At 36.9% G+C, this 15,300-nt stretch overlaps 1 protein-coding gene across 43 annotated transcripts in view; it reads left to right on the forward strand.

Annotated features, from left to right (window-relative positions):
- The window catches only part of LOC106869699 (E3 ubiquitin-protein ligase MYCBP2), a 185,766-nt gene that overhangs the window by 72,166 nt on the left and 98,300 nt on the right, over window positions 1–15,300 (forward strand). For all 43 annotated transcript variants that reach the window (XM_089361720.1, XM_089361741.1, XM_089361724.1 and 40 more), the window contains exons 25-35: window positions 136–214; window positions 2,893–2,967; window positions 3,791–3,960; window positions 5,174–5,299; window positions 5,474–5,601; window positions 7,246–7,337; window positions 7,603–7,737; window positions 9,120–9,203; window positions 10,560–10,656; window positions 12,391–12,583; window positions 14,585–14,859. In XM_089361720.1, coding sequence (XP_089217846.1) covers window positions 136–214; window positions 2,893–2,967; window positions 3,791–3,960; window positions 5,174–5,299; window positions 5,474–5,601; window positions 7,246–7,337; window positions 7,603–7,737; window positions 9,120–9,203; window positions 10,560–10,656; window positions 12,391–12,583; window positions 14,585–14,859 — 1,454 coding nt within the window. The remainder of the gene's footprint in view (window positions 1–135; window positions 215–2,892; window positions 2,968–3,790; window positions 3,961–5,173; window positions 5,300–5,473; window positions 5,602–7,245; window positions 7,338–7,602; window positions 7,738–9,119; window positions 9,204–10,559; window positions 10,657–12,390; window positions 12,584–14,584; window positions 14,860–15,300) is intronic.

Consider the following 15,300-nt stretch of genomic DNA (forward strand, 5'->3'; position numbering starts at 1 on the left):
CCTTACACACATCTGCATCCTTATGTTCACATCTATACACTTATGTGCACACACGCACATATTCCACATCTCTTGTAACTGAACTACATTATCATTATTTGACCTTCTGACCTTTTTGTCTAATGTTATTTCCAGGCTTAATTCCTGTTAATGAAGACAGTGGCTGTACTATGAAGTGTCTGATGATTAGTAAACATGATGGCTGTTGTAAAAGGTATGTGGTTGTGTTTTATATGGGACGACTGAGAACAGAATTATATATATATATATATGTGTGTGTGTATCATTTAACGTCTGCTTTCCACACACACACACATATATATATATATATATATATATATATATATATATATACACACGCACACACACACACATACACACATGAAGGGGTGCTGAAAAGTTCCTGGCTTTAAAGCTATATATATATATATATATATATATATATATATATATATATATATCTCATCATTTAACATCCATTTTTCCATGCTGGCATGGGTTGGATGATTTGACTGAGGTCTGGAAAGCCAGTGGCTGCACCAGGCTCCAATCTGATCTGGCAATGTTTCTACAGCTGGATGCCCTTCCTAATGCCAAGCACTCCGAGAGTGTTGTGGGTGCTTTTTACGTACCACTGGCACAGGAGCCAGTCAGGCGACCCTAGCTTCGATCATGTTCGGATAGTGCTTTTTGCATGCCACTGGCACGGGAGCCAGTCAGGCGGCACTGGCATCGACCACATTTGGATTATGCATTTTACATGCCACCAGCACGGGAGCCAGTCAGGGTGCACTGGCCACAGCTATGAATTGATAATTACTGAGTTCAGTGTTTCCTCTTTATAATATGATGTACTACAGAATGAGGCTATAGATATCAACCAACACTGTGGGAATTTATTAATTAAACTTTATTAAATATATTGGGCAATCATAAATATATGTTCCTTTTATACACCCTCTCTCTGTGGACAAAAAAAAAAGGATCAGCCCAGATGTTGTCAACAATTGTCTAAAATCTTTTCACTGTCCATGCTGTAATGGTATTTATAGCTACTATCATTAAGGGTCTTGTTTAATCAGATTTATGATGCCTTCTTGACAGTTACTTCAGGGATGGTTAGTGAAATAAGCATCAGTTATATATTTGGGTGGATTCCATTATAAGTTTTCTTCTAGATTTAAGAATATGGGAATAGAAAAATTACAGATATTAGTCGTTCGCTTAAAATTAAATTGCAGCATATTAATATTGTTGTCATTGTTCTGATTTCCAGTTCAAATGAGATTGGTTTGTCAACCTTATGTACCTTTTCTTTGAAATTTCTTAGAAACCAGAGAAATAAAGCATTATTATTACAAGGGTGAAAGATTGGCAGAATCATTAAAGCATCTTGTGATTTTTAGTTATGACTAAACCTGTTGTAGACAACTTTACCTTTTATCCTTTCTAGTTCACAAAACGTTCCTGTCAAGTGGTATGGTCGATAAAATCAACTGTTCTCCTCTTGCTAAATAACTGGTTTTGTGCCTGTGTGAGAAATGAATTGTTTTCACAAATTGTTACAGGCTGTGGTATGTAGAATGGTAGAAAGGCGGCGATCTGGCAGAAACGTTAGCACGCCGGGCGAAATGCTTGGCAGTATCGTCTGCTGCTACGTTCTGGGTTCAAATTCCGCCGAGGTTGACTTTACCTTTCATCCTTTTGGGGTCAATTAAATAAGTACCAGTTATGCACTGGGGTCAATATAATCGACTTAATCCGTTTGTTTGTCCCCTCTGTGTGTAGCCCCTTGTGGGCAGTAAAGAAATAAGAATAATGGAATAACTGCTTAGCATTATTTCCCTTCATACTCTGAGTTCAGATCCTTCAGAGATCAACTTCTTATGTTGTCCTCTGCTATATTGATGAAATAAATGCTCTCCAAATTCTGAGAATATTTCAATTGAATGAAATTTTCCCCTAAACTAGTTGCTTTGTTCTCTTATTGAAAATTCTTATTAAAACAGTCTACATCAATCTTATCAATAAATTTATCTTCTCATCTCTTGAAATAGACTAAAAAGATTCTGGCAGAGTTACTGTGGCAGTGAAGTTATAGAATCACATGGCTGGACTGTATGCCTTACTGTATCAGGTCCTATTGTTTTAGATTCTCACTTCTGATCTGGTCAACCTCAATATTGCCTCTCCCTTCTCTATGTTTTCATCTTCGGTCCTGCCAGACTCAACATTACGTCTCTATTCTCTGTATTTTGATCTCCAGTCCTTTCAGTCTTATTATTGCTTCTCCCTTCTCTGTGTTTTTGTCTTCCATCCTGCCAGACTCATAATTGCCTCTCTAGTCTCTGCATTTCGATCTCTGGTCCTTTCAGGATCCATATTGCTTCTCCTTTGTTTTGATCTTCAGTCCTACTAGGCTCAGCTTTACCTCTGTATGCTCTTAATGTTGATCATTGGCCCTGCCATGTTCAACCATTACTTCTCTTTTCTCTTTGTTCTGATTTTTAGTCTAGCATGGCCCCACAATGATTTTCATTAAACTGTAATCTGATCTTCAATCGACTTAGGCTTAATTGTTGCCTATCACTCTTCTGAGTCAATAATGATAACTTTTTTATTTATTTATTTATTTATTTAAACTTTCTGGGTAAGACATTTTTATTTGCTTAAGTATGTTCGCAGACAACTGCTTCCACTTCCACCTGACATTTAAGTGCTTAGTGATGAGTGAGAAGAGATTTAGTTGTAAAGAAAAACATTGCTTGGAAATACATTCCACAATTCTCTTTTATTATGTAAAGAAGCAATTTGAAAATTGGTAAAAAAAAAAAATTAAAAAAGCAGAAACCTTAAAAACTATAGATAACTCTTTTGTTACTTTCATTTCAGTTTCAGTTCGGCTGATCAAGAAAACCTGTTTCACCATGCTGTGTGTCTAGATCCAGTGTATGACACTCTTTGGAGGTGAGTGGCATGTGAGAATACCTATATATATATATATATATATATATATATATGAAAAATGCATTTACAAAATATTTATACTGTATGTACAATATGGATATGTATATACAGTTTATACATTGAGTACACTATATGCGTGTGTGTATATATATATACACACACACATGCACACATATATTTAAGAGCTAAATACAACAGGTGGTTTACTCAAACTCTTTATTATAACACCATAGATTATGTAATCTTTCCACATGTTTAACTAGTGTATGTTGTATGATAATTATCACACAGATAATTGCTTAATTACTTACCAGTGACAGTTCTTCACAAGAAAATAGTAATTTAAAAGGCGGCAAGCTGTGGTGATCAGACGTACAGTGGGCGAAATGCTTAGCAGTATTTCGTCTGCCGTTACGTTCTGAGTTCAAATTCCACCGAGGTCGACTTTGCCTTTTATCCTTTCGGGGCCGATAAATTAAGTACCAGTTACGCACTGGGATCGATGTAATCGACTTAATCCCTTTGTCTGTCCTTGTTTGTCCCCTCTATGTTTAGCCCCTTGTGGGCAATAAAGAAATAAGAAAATAGTAATTTAATCCAATGCTTGTGTAGTATCCTTATAAAAGACTATCCACCACCTGACGAAGTGTTTTCTGGTTTGGAATTACTTACATTGTTAATTATAAAATCTCATTTGTTTGCAAAACCAAAGGACAATAAGTTCTGTCATCTGGTTCTGTTTTAGTATCCTTGCAATATCTTATCAAATATGCTTTTTTTTTTGTTTTTGTTTACTGAACTTCTGACTTTGTATCTATTTTAGCTATTCTCCCAGCAAGAATTTAATCAATTGCTACATGGTATTGCTTCCTGAGGCCCGTCCTCTTTACAGCATTGACTCCAGCTTCTGTAACATCCTCAGTCCCGAAATGTATATACCTACAAGAGCTAGTTCCTATTCCACAAGGTCACATTGTTCATTGCACATGCTTGGTAAGTATGTATGTATGTTTGTATGCATGTATGTATGCGCATGGGTTTGTGTGTGTGTGTGTATATATATATATATATATATATATATATATATATAAACATTTTGTATTTCATACCCAAACTATTATATTTAATATATTTAATGTCTCTAATTTATCTGCATAATTGCCTCTATATCCACTCAACTTGATCCCTCTTCCAGCCATTCTTTAGCTTGTGGAATTGATCCTCTGTAAAGACATCGGCGTCTAAGTTAGAATCTTTTGAGCACTACAAAGTGTCTTCTATATGGAGAATCTCTGGACCTCATCTGTGGACTATACATCTTTTGCTTGGCCAAGTGCTACATATAGAAAATACATATATATATATATATAAATAGAAAACAGCATGTTTTACTGCTGGGCAAAAGTTGCTACTGGTATCTTTCCGCAGTCAACTTTAATTGGTTGAAGTGGGCATGGCACCACTGTGCTAATGCATAGTAACCAAAATATGGCTTCCCTAATCACTAAAAATCCCTTGCATTAACTTTAATTGGGTAGGCCTATGATCAGGGCATTCAGGCTATGACTATGCCATCTTTTTAATGGTTATCTAGGGCTATCTTATTCAGTGTGTTCTTTGTGTGAGATTTTAAGGTTATGTGTGTTTTGAAGGAGCTTTGACCTGCTATTTCAAGCAGGTTGAGTGATTATGTACACTCCCTGAGGAGCTGTTGGTAGGGAAAAGATGTGGTTACTAAAAGTATGTGGAGACTGAAGAGGTATGGGAAGTAATGGGGTGTGGACTCTAAAGCGATGTGCCAGGTAAAGTGGAAAAGGTGTGGAAAGGAGAGAGGTATAGACCTTGAAAGGATATGGACACTGAATGAAATGTGGAAAGTGAAGAAATGTGGACATGAAAGGCATGTGGACAGTGAAGAGATGTGAATAATGGGGGGATGTGGACACAGTGTGTGGGCAGCAATATAAACATGAAAGCAGTGTCAACATATAAACATCAAAATTTCCATTACAAATATTTTATAAACTTTTTTCATTTGAAGAGGAAGATGTATTTTTGAGATGATGTATGGTGTCTCAATTACTCTTAATGAAACCTGCATTGTGTGGGAGCATAAAAAATATTGTCTTTTATAACAAATAGTAAACATATGTACATAATGTTTGGTTGATTATCTTCATGTGTGTTCTTTTGTCTGTACTTGTAGCTTGTCTCGATACATTGACCACTGCCCAACAGCTACACTTGGTGGTGTACGAAGAGACGAAGGAGAAGAGGGCGGCCACCAAGGATTACACCAAAGAAGACTTTTCAATTATTAACAGATTTGATAGTAAGTTACTCTCTCTCTCTCTATCTCTCTCTCTCTTTTCTCCATCTTGATACTTCTCTCTATGAATCTGTTTTGTTGTTACTAAAGATCTAGTTTGTTGTTGCTCCACTTCTCCAGCCTCCCTTCCACCATTGGTGGTCCTTATTAAGAACATACCTTGTTTGTCTACTGCAGGTCATGGAGGTGGTTGGGGTTATTCGGGCCATTCAGTTGAAGCTATTCGCTTTATGTCTGACACCGATATACTATTGGGTGGCTTTGGCTTGTTTGGAGGCCGTGGAGAATATTTTGGACGAATCAAGGTAAGATTCTCTATTTTCACTTAAACTATTGCTGTTTTCCGAAGTTAAAAACTTTAGCTAACAATATGTGCATTTGTGTGTATGTCTATATATGTATGTATGTTTGTGCGAGTGCAAGTGTGAATATGTGAGACCTGTATAAAAGAGAAACCTGACTTCTTAAACCAAGTTACTGATTTACTTACAATTTAATCCAGCTTATAGTCTTTAGCTTCTGCTACTATTCATACCCACTTCCAACTTTTATTTTCTTGCTTTTAAACACATTTTCTGGGATAGTATAGAGTTCTTGTAGTGAATAAAATTGATGTTCATTGATGTGGACCTGAACTTAACGGAACCAAATCTATGCAGTAGGGTGGATGCAGGAACGAGTAATTGCATGCTTTGTCAACCGGTCACAGATAAGGAGTGCTGTGCTAGCAGGTGCATTGTCATAGTGCAACATTCAGGTTCTATTTGTCCATGGTGCAGTCCTCTTTCTTCACATTGCCTCTTTCAAAAGGTTAAGGACATCGAACCGAAACACCTTACTGATCATCTGACCACGTGGAACAAACTCATGACTCGGTTTCACTCAAAAGTTTTGCTTGGATTGAATAAAACATAGGTTACTGATTTATATTACTAATACTAGTTAGTTTATTAACCTATTTGTTACCATATCTCTGTTGAGATGCTGTGTTTCTTTCAATTAATTTTAGATATAACAAAGAATTTAGTAACATAACTTAGTTATTATTATGCTAGTGTTAGGAACATAAATTGTGACTAAGGTTTGGTGGAAGATTTTAATTCAGAACTTTTAAAAACAGGACATCTGTACTATCTAGCCAGAGGCAGTTTCAGGTGAGTTGGTATCAAAAGGGTTAAACTTATATTTTGTTGTATTTAGGGTGAGTCATTATGCCAGACCCTAATCGATATAAAATAAAATTTGCTTCCACACAAGAACTCACACCATGCATCTTGCAAGTCAATTCCTAAAATCAAAACCTCATATTTTCATAAGCCAAAAGTTAATCATATCCTAAGATGTTATTGTATAATTGAGTGAAACTAAAGCAGCAATTTTAATACTGATTAGATTATAATATTTACCCAAATATAAGGTGGCGAGCTGGCAGAAGCGTTAGCACTCTGGACAAAATGCTTAGTGGCATTTCATCTGTCTTTAGGTTCTGTGTTCAAATTCCACTGAGGTTGACTTTGCCTTTCATTCTTCCAGGGTTGATAAAATAAGTACCAGTTGAGCACTGTGGTTGATGTAATCAATTTACCCACTTCCACAAAATCGCTGGCCTTGTGCCAAAATTTGAAATCAATATTTACCCAAATTAGGAGAAACATTTAGAATATTGGATATGGATATTCATATACAGCGCTTACACACACACACACACACACACACACACACACACACACAAAGATATGGTTATATGCAAATACTATATATACATTCATTTATACATGTGTATAGTCACACACACAGACATGCATACACAAACATTAACACATATGTACAAACACACACCATACATGTACACACACAGACATCCACTCAAATCTCTCAATCTTTGATTTTTCTGTCCTGACTGTTTGTTATTTGAACCATTGATCTATGTGTCTGTGTGTCTGGTACAGCTGTTTGAACTTGGCTTTGATGGTGCTGACAAGGAAGAAGATGGAACTCTGTTGGCAGAAACTGAAGAAATTCCATTTGAATGTGCTGCCAGGTAAGTTGTTTTGTTTTCTTCCAAAGTGTTAAATTATGGTAGCACCAACGATAGATAAATATTGTTATTGATAATGTTGACTATAGGAATGAAGAATATTTATATGTGAATAAATACTCACACACACACACACACACACACAAGGCAAGCGGGCATATTGATAGATACTTAGACAGAAAGACAGGACAGTAGACATAGATATATGTTAAGCAGATTTTGTTCCCTTTGTGAAGATTAATTAATGCCTTTGTTGTTTGTTTTCCAGAGAAACCTATGCAATGTTATTTTATGAGCCGGTGTCTCTCCAGGCTAATATCTGGTATGTGGCTTGGGCTAGGATATCTGGACCAAGTAGTGACTGTGGATCAAGTGGGCAGGCTGTTGTCACTACAGAAGATCAGTGAGTATTTGCATTGATTGATTGATTGATTGATTGATTAACTCCTGGTCAACTCTGATTTAGGAGACATTTAATCCCAAGCATGATCTCCACTGAATTTTTTTCCATTTTTTAATTTTGCGCAGCCAGTGATTCTAAAACCACATTTTTTTTTACTGAAAGTGTCTTAAAAAAAAAAGTCTATGGGTATAATTTGCACAATTGCCCCTCAAAAACTGGAGGTGTTGGGGCCGAATGGTTGCATGGTTTAAGTATCAAATTAGTGTTGAAGTATCTGAAGTTCAAACATATTGCTGCTGCTAAGGCACCCATTCTTGTGCTGCTGGGAAAAATACATAACTGTGCTTACCTCTGTTTGCTTGGTTGACATGAGGTTGATTCTAGTTTCCTGAAGAGTGCTTAGTTATAGAATAAATCCTCAGCTATCAGAAATAAGAGTTACAGTAATAGATTGGTAATGTGAGAAGTATGTGAAGAATTTTGGGGCAGATAGTAAGTCAATTATGGAATGAAATGATTTGGTGCAGCTGTTTGGAGACTGACAATTTGGCATGGTTAAACTGGACATTCAGCCTGTTTTGGCGACAGTACATTTTGGTGCTGGAATTCAAACACAGGTACAGACACATGCAAAAATAAACACAGATAGACCACGAGGAGGAGAGATATTACAATTTATTAATTGAAAACATTTGAGGAAAACACTTTCCCTCTCCTCAGACACATAGAGAGGAATATGTCCAGAAACACACAGAGAGCAATGGAAACATGAAAACATAACATCTGGATATCAAATAACTCCGCATCAAATCAGTGGTGCTAAATGGCAGATGCTAAAACGTCTCAGACCTAGTCTGTTACATTGATCCCACTGCTCAACTGGTACTTATTTTATTGACTTCGTAAAGATGAAAAGTAAAGTTAAAAACTCTGTAGAATTTGCACTTAGAACATAATGAGTCTAAAGAAATAGTGCAAAGCATTTTTCAGTCTCTCTGTCTGTGTCAGTTTGATAGTATTAATAATAATAATAATAATAATAATAACGATAATTCTTTCTGCTGTAAGCATAGGCCATGAAGCTTTAATGAAAGGGACTAGCCAATTACATTGACCCCCAGTGCTCAACTGGTACTTATTTCGTCAACCTTGAAAGGCAAAGTCAGCCCCGTTGGAATTTGAACTCAGAAGATAAAGCTGGAAAAAATGCTTCTAAGCAGTTTGTCCAGTGTGCTAATGATTCTGTTTGCCAATATCGATGATGATAATAATTTCTAAAGTAAAATTTAAGGAAGAATAAAAAGATTTGTTGACTTAAAAGTGCATAAATTATTGCCTTCCATTTTATATTCACAACTTTCTTTCTATCTCTTGTTACATAGAGTGGTGTTTAAATTCAAGAGTTCAAAGAAATCCAATAATGGAACTGATGTGAATGCTGGACAGATCCCTCAGTTACTTTACAGGTTGGTTGAAATCTCTTTCTCTTAATCCCTTTTCTCATCCTTTTCTGCTTCTACTTTTATGCCCCTTACAAACTTGTAATCTGTCTTAGCCAAATTTGAGTTAATGCAAATTTTAAGGGTGACATCTTCACAGTTTGTATGGTCATCCATGCAACATCATCATCGTCATCATTGTTTTAACGTCTACCTTTCCATGCTTGTATGGGTTAGATGGAGTTCATTGCTGTAGTTTTTCTATATGTGTATGACCCTTTTGTCACTCACCCTCACCTGTTTCCAAGCAAGGTGATATTTCCTTATGACCAAATACTATTTTGCAGAATTTTGTTAAAAATAAGTAACAGCTTCTCTTATGGTAATGACTCTCATTTGCAACTATCACAATGTTGAGACAAAGAAACCCACACATGTACATGCCCGCGATAGAATTTTCTCCTCAAAGATGATGTGTGAGTGTTCAGGTTTTATTGAATGACCTGCATAAAGGATTTGTTTATAATGATCAAATGTGTGTGCTGTACATTAGCTCACTCCCTCCATCGAATTGACATTGCCTTTACAAGTGCACAAGTGAGGTAGATTTGGCTATTATTTCTATTGGGTCAAGGCTCCCTTCTTAGGTTCATGCTTGTAAGAATGTCTCACTTCAATGAACCACAAGCAAATATCTATTTGCTTCCTAAAAATAAAGTGAAATTCTGTCCTTGGTCTCTCTTGTTATGTGCCATGTCTGAGTGCATTGGTAATCATGGAACTCTATGCCAAAGTTTGAAGTTTCATGATTTTGCTTGGGGAAAACACATCAATGGCTTCCCATTGCCTCCTGCTGGTTTATTTAGTTTACTTGTTAGATTCCTGCTCTCCTGAGCTTACATTTGAGACACAAGACCTATTTATCTATCTCTGTGACAGAGGAAGTGATTCAAGTGGCATAAGGGCATGTCTACTTAACAGTGGATCTGTACAACACCTGTCTAGGGGCCAGCCCTCTTCTGAGTCCTGTATGCCTAAACCATAGGGCTGTCTTCTGCTCTTTGACCCTTAAGTGGCGCCCTTGAAAGTTACTATTACTCTAGGCCAGAGCAGATCTAAGAGTAGTGATAGGTAAGAGGAAACTCCGATCTCTGTAAAACCCTCTGATCTTCCAAATTGGAGCCTCACTACCAAATTATTATTCACAAAAAGGTATTCTTTTTAATCATTTATTATTGGCTTTTCATCCCTACAGGGTTGATTAAATGAGGTATTTGGCCAGAACTGGGGTCATTGTACTTGACTAATCCTCTTCCTTTCAAAGTTTCTGACTAAATTAGGCCCAATTATTATTGTTATTGTTGTTCTTTTTTCCTTCTTCAGATTACCATCACCAGACAGACAGTCAATTCCTCGTAAAGCTGAACATTTAGAGCCTGCTCATATATTAACTCAAGACTTCAGCAGAACTGTATCACCTGTAAGTGTATCTTTGTTGTTGCTGTCGCTGACAATGTCTGTCAGTGCCAGCATCAGTCGGTGCCAACGTAGGTCGGCGCCAGCGTCGGTCGGTGCCAACGTAGGTCGGCGCCAGCGTCGGTCGGCGCCAGCGTCGGTCGGCGCCAGCGTCGGTCGGCGCCAGCGTCGGTCGGCGCCAGCGTCGGTCGGCGCCAGCATCAGTCGGTGCCAACTACATTAGCCAATGTGTCTTTAAAAATGATAGGATGTGATTTTGGGAGATTTGGTTGCTACATTTAGCAGGTGAAGCAACCATGTAGAAGTTCTCTTGTTGACCCATGGTGATGCTCCTTCATTGTGAGAATCACACTGTTGTTTAATCCTGGGTCGCTACTGATTGAACTGACCATGCATTAAGTCCTTTCTTAAAAAAATTGCTAGTCTTGTACATCTATCATAAATTATTATTACTATTATTATTATTATTATTATTATTATTATTAAAGGTGACGATCTGGCAGAATCATTAGCATGCCTGACGAAATGCTTAGTGGTATTTCACCCATTGCTACATTCTGAGTTTGATCAGATTCTGTCAAGGTCAGCTTTGCCTTTCATCCTTTTGGAGTTGATAAGTACCAGTAGAGTACTGAAGTCGATGCACCCAACTTACACACCTCCCTAAAATTGCTGGCCTTGTGCCAATTATCATTATTATTATTATTATTATTATTATTATTATTATTGTTATTATTATTATTATTATTATTATTATTATTATTATCATTATTATTATTATTATTATTATTATTATTATTATTATTATTATGGGTGGCAAGCTGGCAGAATCGTTAGCACACTGGGCAAAATGCCTAGCAACATTTTGTCTGTCTTTAAGTCCTGAGTTCAAATTCTGCTGAGGTCAACTTTGTCTTTCATCCTTTTAGGGTCAATAAAATAAGTACCAGTTGATCACTGGGGTCAATGTAATCGACTTACCCGGTACTTCGAAATTGCTGACCTTGTGCCAAAATTTGAAGGCATTATTTTTACTATTTTTATTATTAGGATTGTTGTGAATTGGTAGAAACTTCACTGTGCTGGACCTTGGAATATTTGCTTATAATTGCTTTACATTTTGAGTTCAGAAGGACCAGTTTCATCCTACTTCACTCCAGCTATGAGCCAATAAATAGGTACCAGTAAGAAGGTGCTACTACTACTATATCATCTGCAGATGAACACCATCAATCATTTGTGTTGAGAATACTCCTAACCCTCATTGCTCTTGGAAGATTGTTCTTCAGTAGAGCAGCATCTTTAATCAGTTGGTCAATAAATGTCATGGCAGGACAACCCCAGGCTATTTTTCATGTGTTGGTTCCCACATGAGCCATCAGCATTTGACTCGCTACTTCATCCTTGCTTCTAAAGATGTCTGCAGAATAATCAATCTTCTTTCTTTTATGGTGGAGGTAACTCTTGGAAGATTACCATAAAGAACCTGATCTGTTGTATGGGATTACTGTTTGATGTTAAGTGCTGTTCTCAGAAATCTTGTGTGTATTCATTCTATCTAGTTTTTCTACCAGTGCCTTAGTTAGGGTCCAGTTAGTGCAGTAATATGGTTAGAAACTAGCTTCATGCATTTATCGTCATTGTCTACAAAAATCCTCCTTTTCTTTTTCTTAATTCAAACTCTAAAAAAAAACTATTCTAATTAAATAACTACTGAATTTATTAATTACTTTTTCAGAGTTGCTTCGATGCCTTATTAAATCTCTTGGAGTGGGCGTGGTCTTCCTTCCATTCTTCCGCTGCTGAACTTGACGGACTGAAAGGAATTAGCCGTACAGCACTAGTCTCCGATCTCCAAAGATTTGTCTACATCTGCAAAGCTTGCCTTCGTCTCATTAAAATTTACATTAATGAGGTGTTCTCTGATGGAGGTATGCACTCCCCATCTTTCTCCTCTCAGCCTCCTTCCCCTGTCTTACTAGTTTTTCTTTTTTTTTCTTCTCTTACTCTTTCTTTCTCTACTTTTTCTCTCTCTTTATCTAGTAAGATTTCTAATCCCAGTTTATATCCCTATCTATACAGCAATACTTTTACTTCTTGCATGGTACTCCACACCAGTCACTCTGAAATATCATCCTAACATGTGTTCCCCAATACTATCTGCTGTCTGTTATTTACCTAACATTGTCCTAAACTTTGATGCAAGACCTCATCTCTACTTTAGTACTTCTATACTGCTTCTGCCCTAATTTCTGCCATGGTACTTCATATTGCCTACTGCTTATGTTTTGTCCTAATCTTGTTCTGATCTCTGCTTTGGTACTCTATACTGTCTATTGTTCATGTTGTCCTAATATCTGTTGTGAGAACTCTGCATGTCACATGGGACCATTGAGCTAGATCTGGAAACTTAATGAACTCAATGTGATGATAATGATCTCTAACACCTGCTACCATCATTACTCCTACTGCTGCTGTAACTAGTATTATTACTGCTACTCTTGCTGCTGCTGCTACTACTACTACTACTACTACTACAACAGGGTGACCCAAAAGTCACTGAGGGGTTTTAATTTTTAATAACTCCCTTATTTAAAAAAATAAGTGTATGAAATTTTAATTCAATATAGAGGAGATATTGGAGTTTAATTTACATTAGTCCTTTTTCATGATACCCCTGCATTACATTTGAAAGATGACCTCTTTTAAATGGCATCCATTTTCAGCTTCACACATCTGTGCCCTTTGCAAAATATGTTCCATGACAGCTATAAGGGTTTCTGGGTCCAGTATCCTGATTTCTGTAGAACAATTTCACCACTTAGGTGCATTGTGTGGTGCCATATTTTTCCATAATTAATTTCCAGGACCTAGTCTATAATATCCCCGAAAGGAAAAAAAAAGGGTCAAAAAATATAAAAATTATCAAAGATTGCAATATAGTTTTATATTTTAGCGATGAGGAATTATGTACATTATTTACATGATTTACATTTGATGGATATTTGTCCTCATCTTGTTTGTTGTTAACACAATGTTTCGGCTGATATACCCTCCAGCCTTCATCAGGTGTCTTGAGGAAATTTTGAATCCGGGTTCTCATTCCCGAGGTATTTTTCGATATTATTATTATTATTATTATTATTATTATTCAGGTCACTGCCTGGAATCGAACTCAGAATCTTGGGGTTAGTAGCCCCCGCTCTTAACCACTACGCCATATGCCTATGGGCATATGGTGTAGTGGTTAAGAGCTGAATAATAATAATAATAATAATAACATCGAAAAATACCTTAGGAATGAGAACCCGTGTTCAAAATTTCTCCAAGACACCTGATGAAGGCTGAAGGGTATATCAGACAAAACGTGTTAACAACAAACAAGATGAGGACAAATATCTGTCAAATGTAAATAATGTAAATAATGAAAGATTGCAGCCTCACAGTGACTTTTGGACCACCCTATACTACTCTTGTTGTTGTTTCTCTTGCTGCTGCTGCTACTGCTGCTACTATTCTTGCACCTACTGTCACTATTACCATTACTTTTGCTGCTGCTGTTACTACTACTGTTGCTGCTGTAATATTTTCCATTTGTTGTATACCTGAGTTGGAGGCAGTTGAGATTGTGCTAATGTAGCCATATCTTCATTGGCCCCCTTCTCTACTAACCCCCCACACCCAATAAAGGTTTTAGTTCCATTTATGTTACCCTAATAAAACAACCCTGTATCAAGCACCCTTATCTAATTGCCTCTACCCCACAAAAAAAAAAAAAAAAACCATTATGTACCCATTTTGTCCAACCCATGCCAGCTTGGAACATGGATGTTGAATGATGAGAATTGTTTAAATACTTTGAAGATTTTTAAAACAACAAAAAAAATAATTCTTATTGATTGCTTTTAAACTTTTTTCTCGTTTGATTTTAGCTGTCAGCAAAAAAACCATACCAGAAACCATGAAATTGGCTGAAGGTGTTGGCAACTCCAGAGATTTGCTTCGCAAGATTCTTGCTGAAGAGGTCCGTCCTTCGAAAGTTAGGCTTTCACTCTCCAACCCACCAATGAGTCCCGAATTTCGGCAGATGGCCGAAGAAATCCTGTCTGCATGCCATGACACTTTTACCGGATGTTTCCATGCCTTTTATCCAACTGCTAACCTGAAATGGCTGTGTTTATGTGATCTGCTGGTTATGTTGGAACCGGTGAGTGATTTTGTTTTTGTTTGTTTATTCATTGGTTTAGCTTCTGTTTTTCCATCATGGCATCAGTTTGATGACTCCTTTGAAGCAAGACTTTATGGCTGGATGCTCTTTCTGTTGTTAACCCATACCTATTTTTCAAGCAAGGAACATTTCGTTTTTTATTGCAGAAGTCTGTGGAAGCCCAGAATGACTGGGCATAATGCCAAGAAGTAATGTCTACATCATCACCATTTTGTTCAAGCAGTGACAAACATGGACTATTAACATTTATATCTAATTGCATGCATGCAGGAACATACATGTACACATTCACACATACAAACATATGCTGTAGGCATAGCAAGAAGTTTGCTTCCCAAATACCTGGTTTCAGATCCAGTCCCACTGCATGACATCTTAGATAAGTATCTTCTTCGAAAGCGCCAGACCAACCAAAGCCTT

This window comes from Octopus bimaculoides, chromosome 13, assembly GCF_046866305.1.
Source record: "Octopus bimaculoides isolate indiv1 chromosome 13, ASM4686630v1, whole genome shotgun sequence".
In the NCBI taxonomy this organism is placed as follows: Eukaryota; Metazoa; Mollusca; class Cephalopoda; order Octopoda; family Octopodidae; genus Octopus; species Octopus bimaculoides.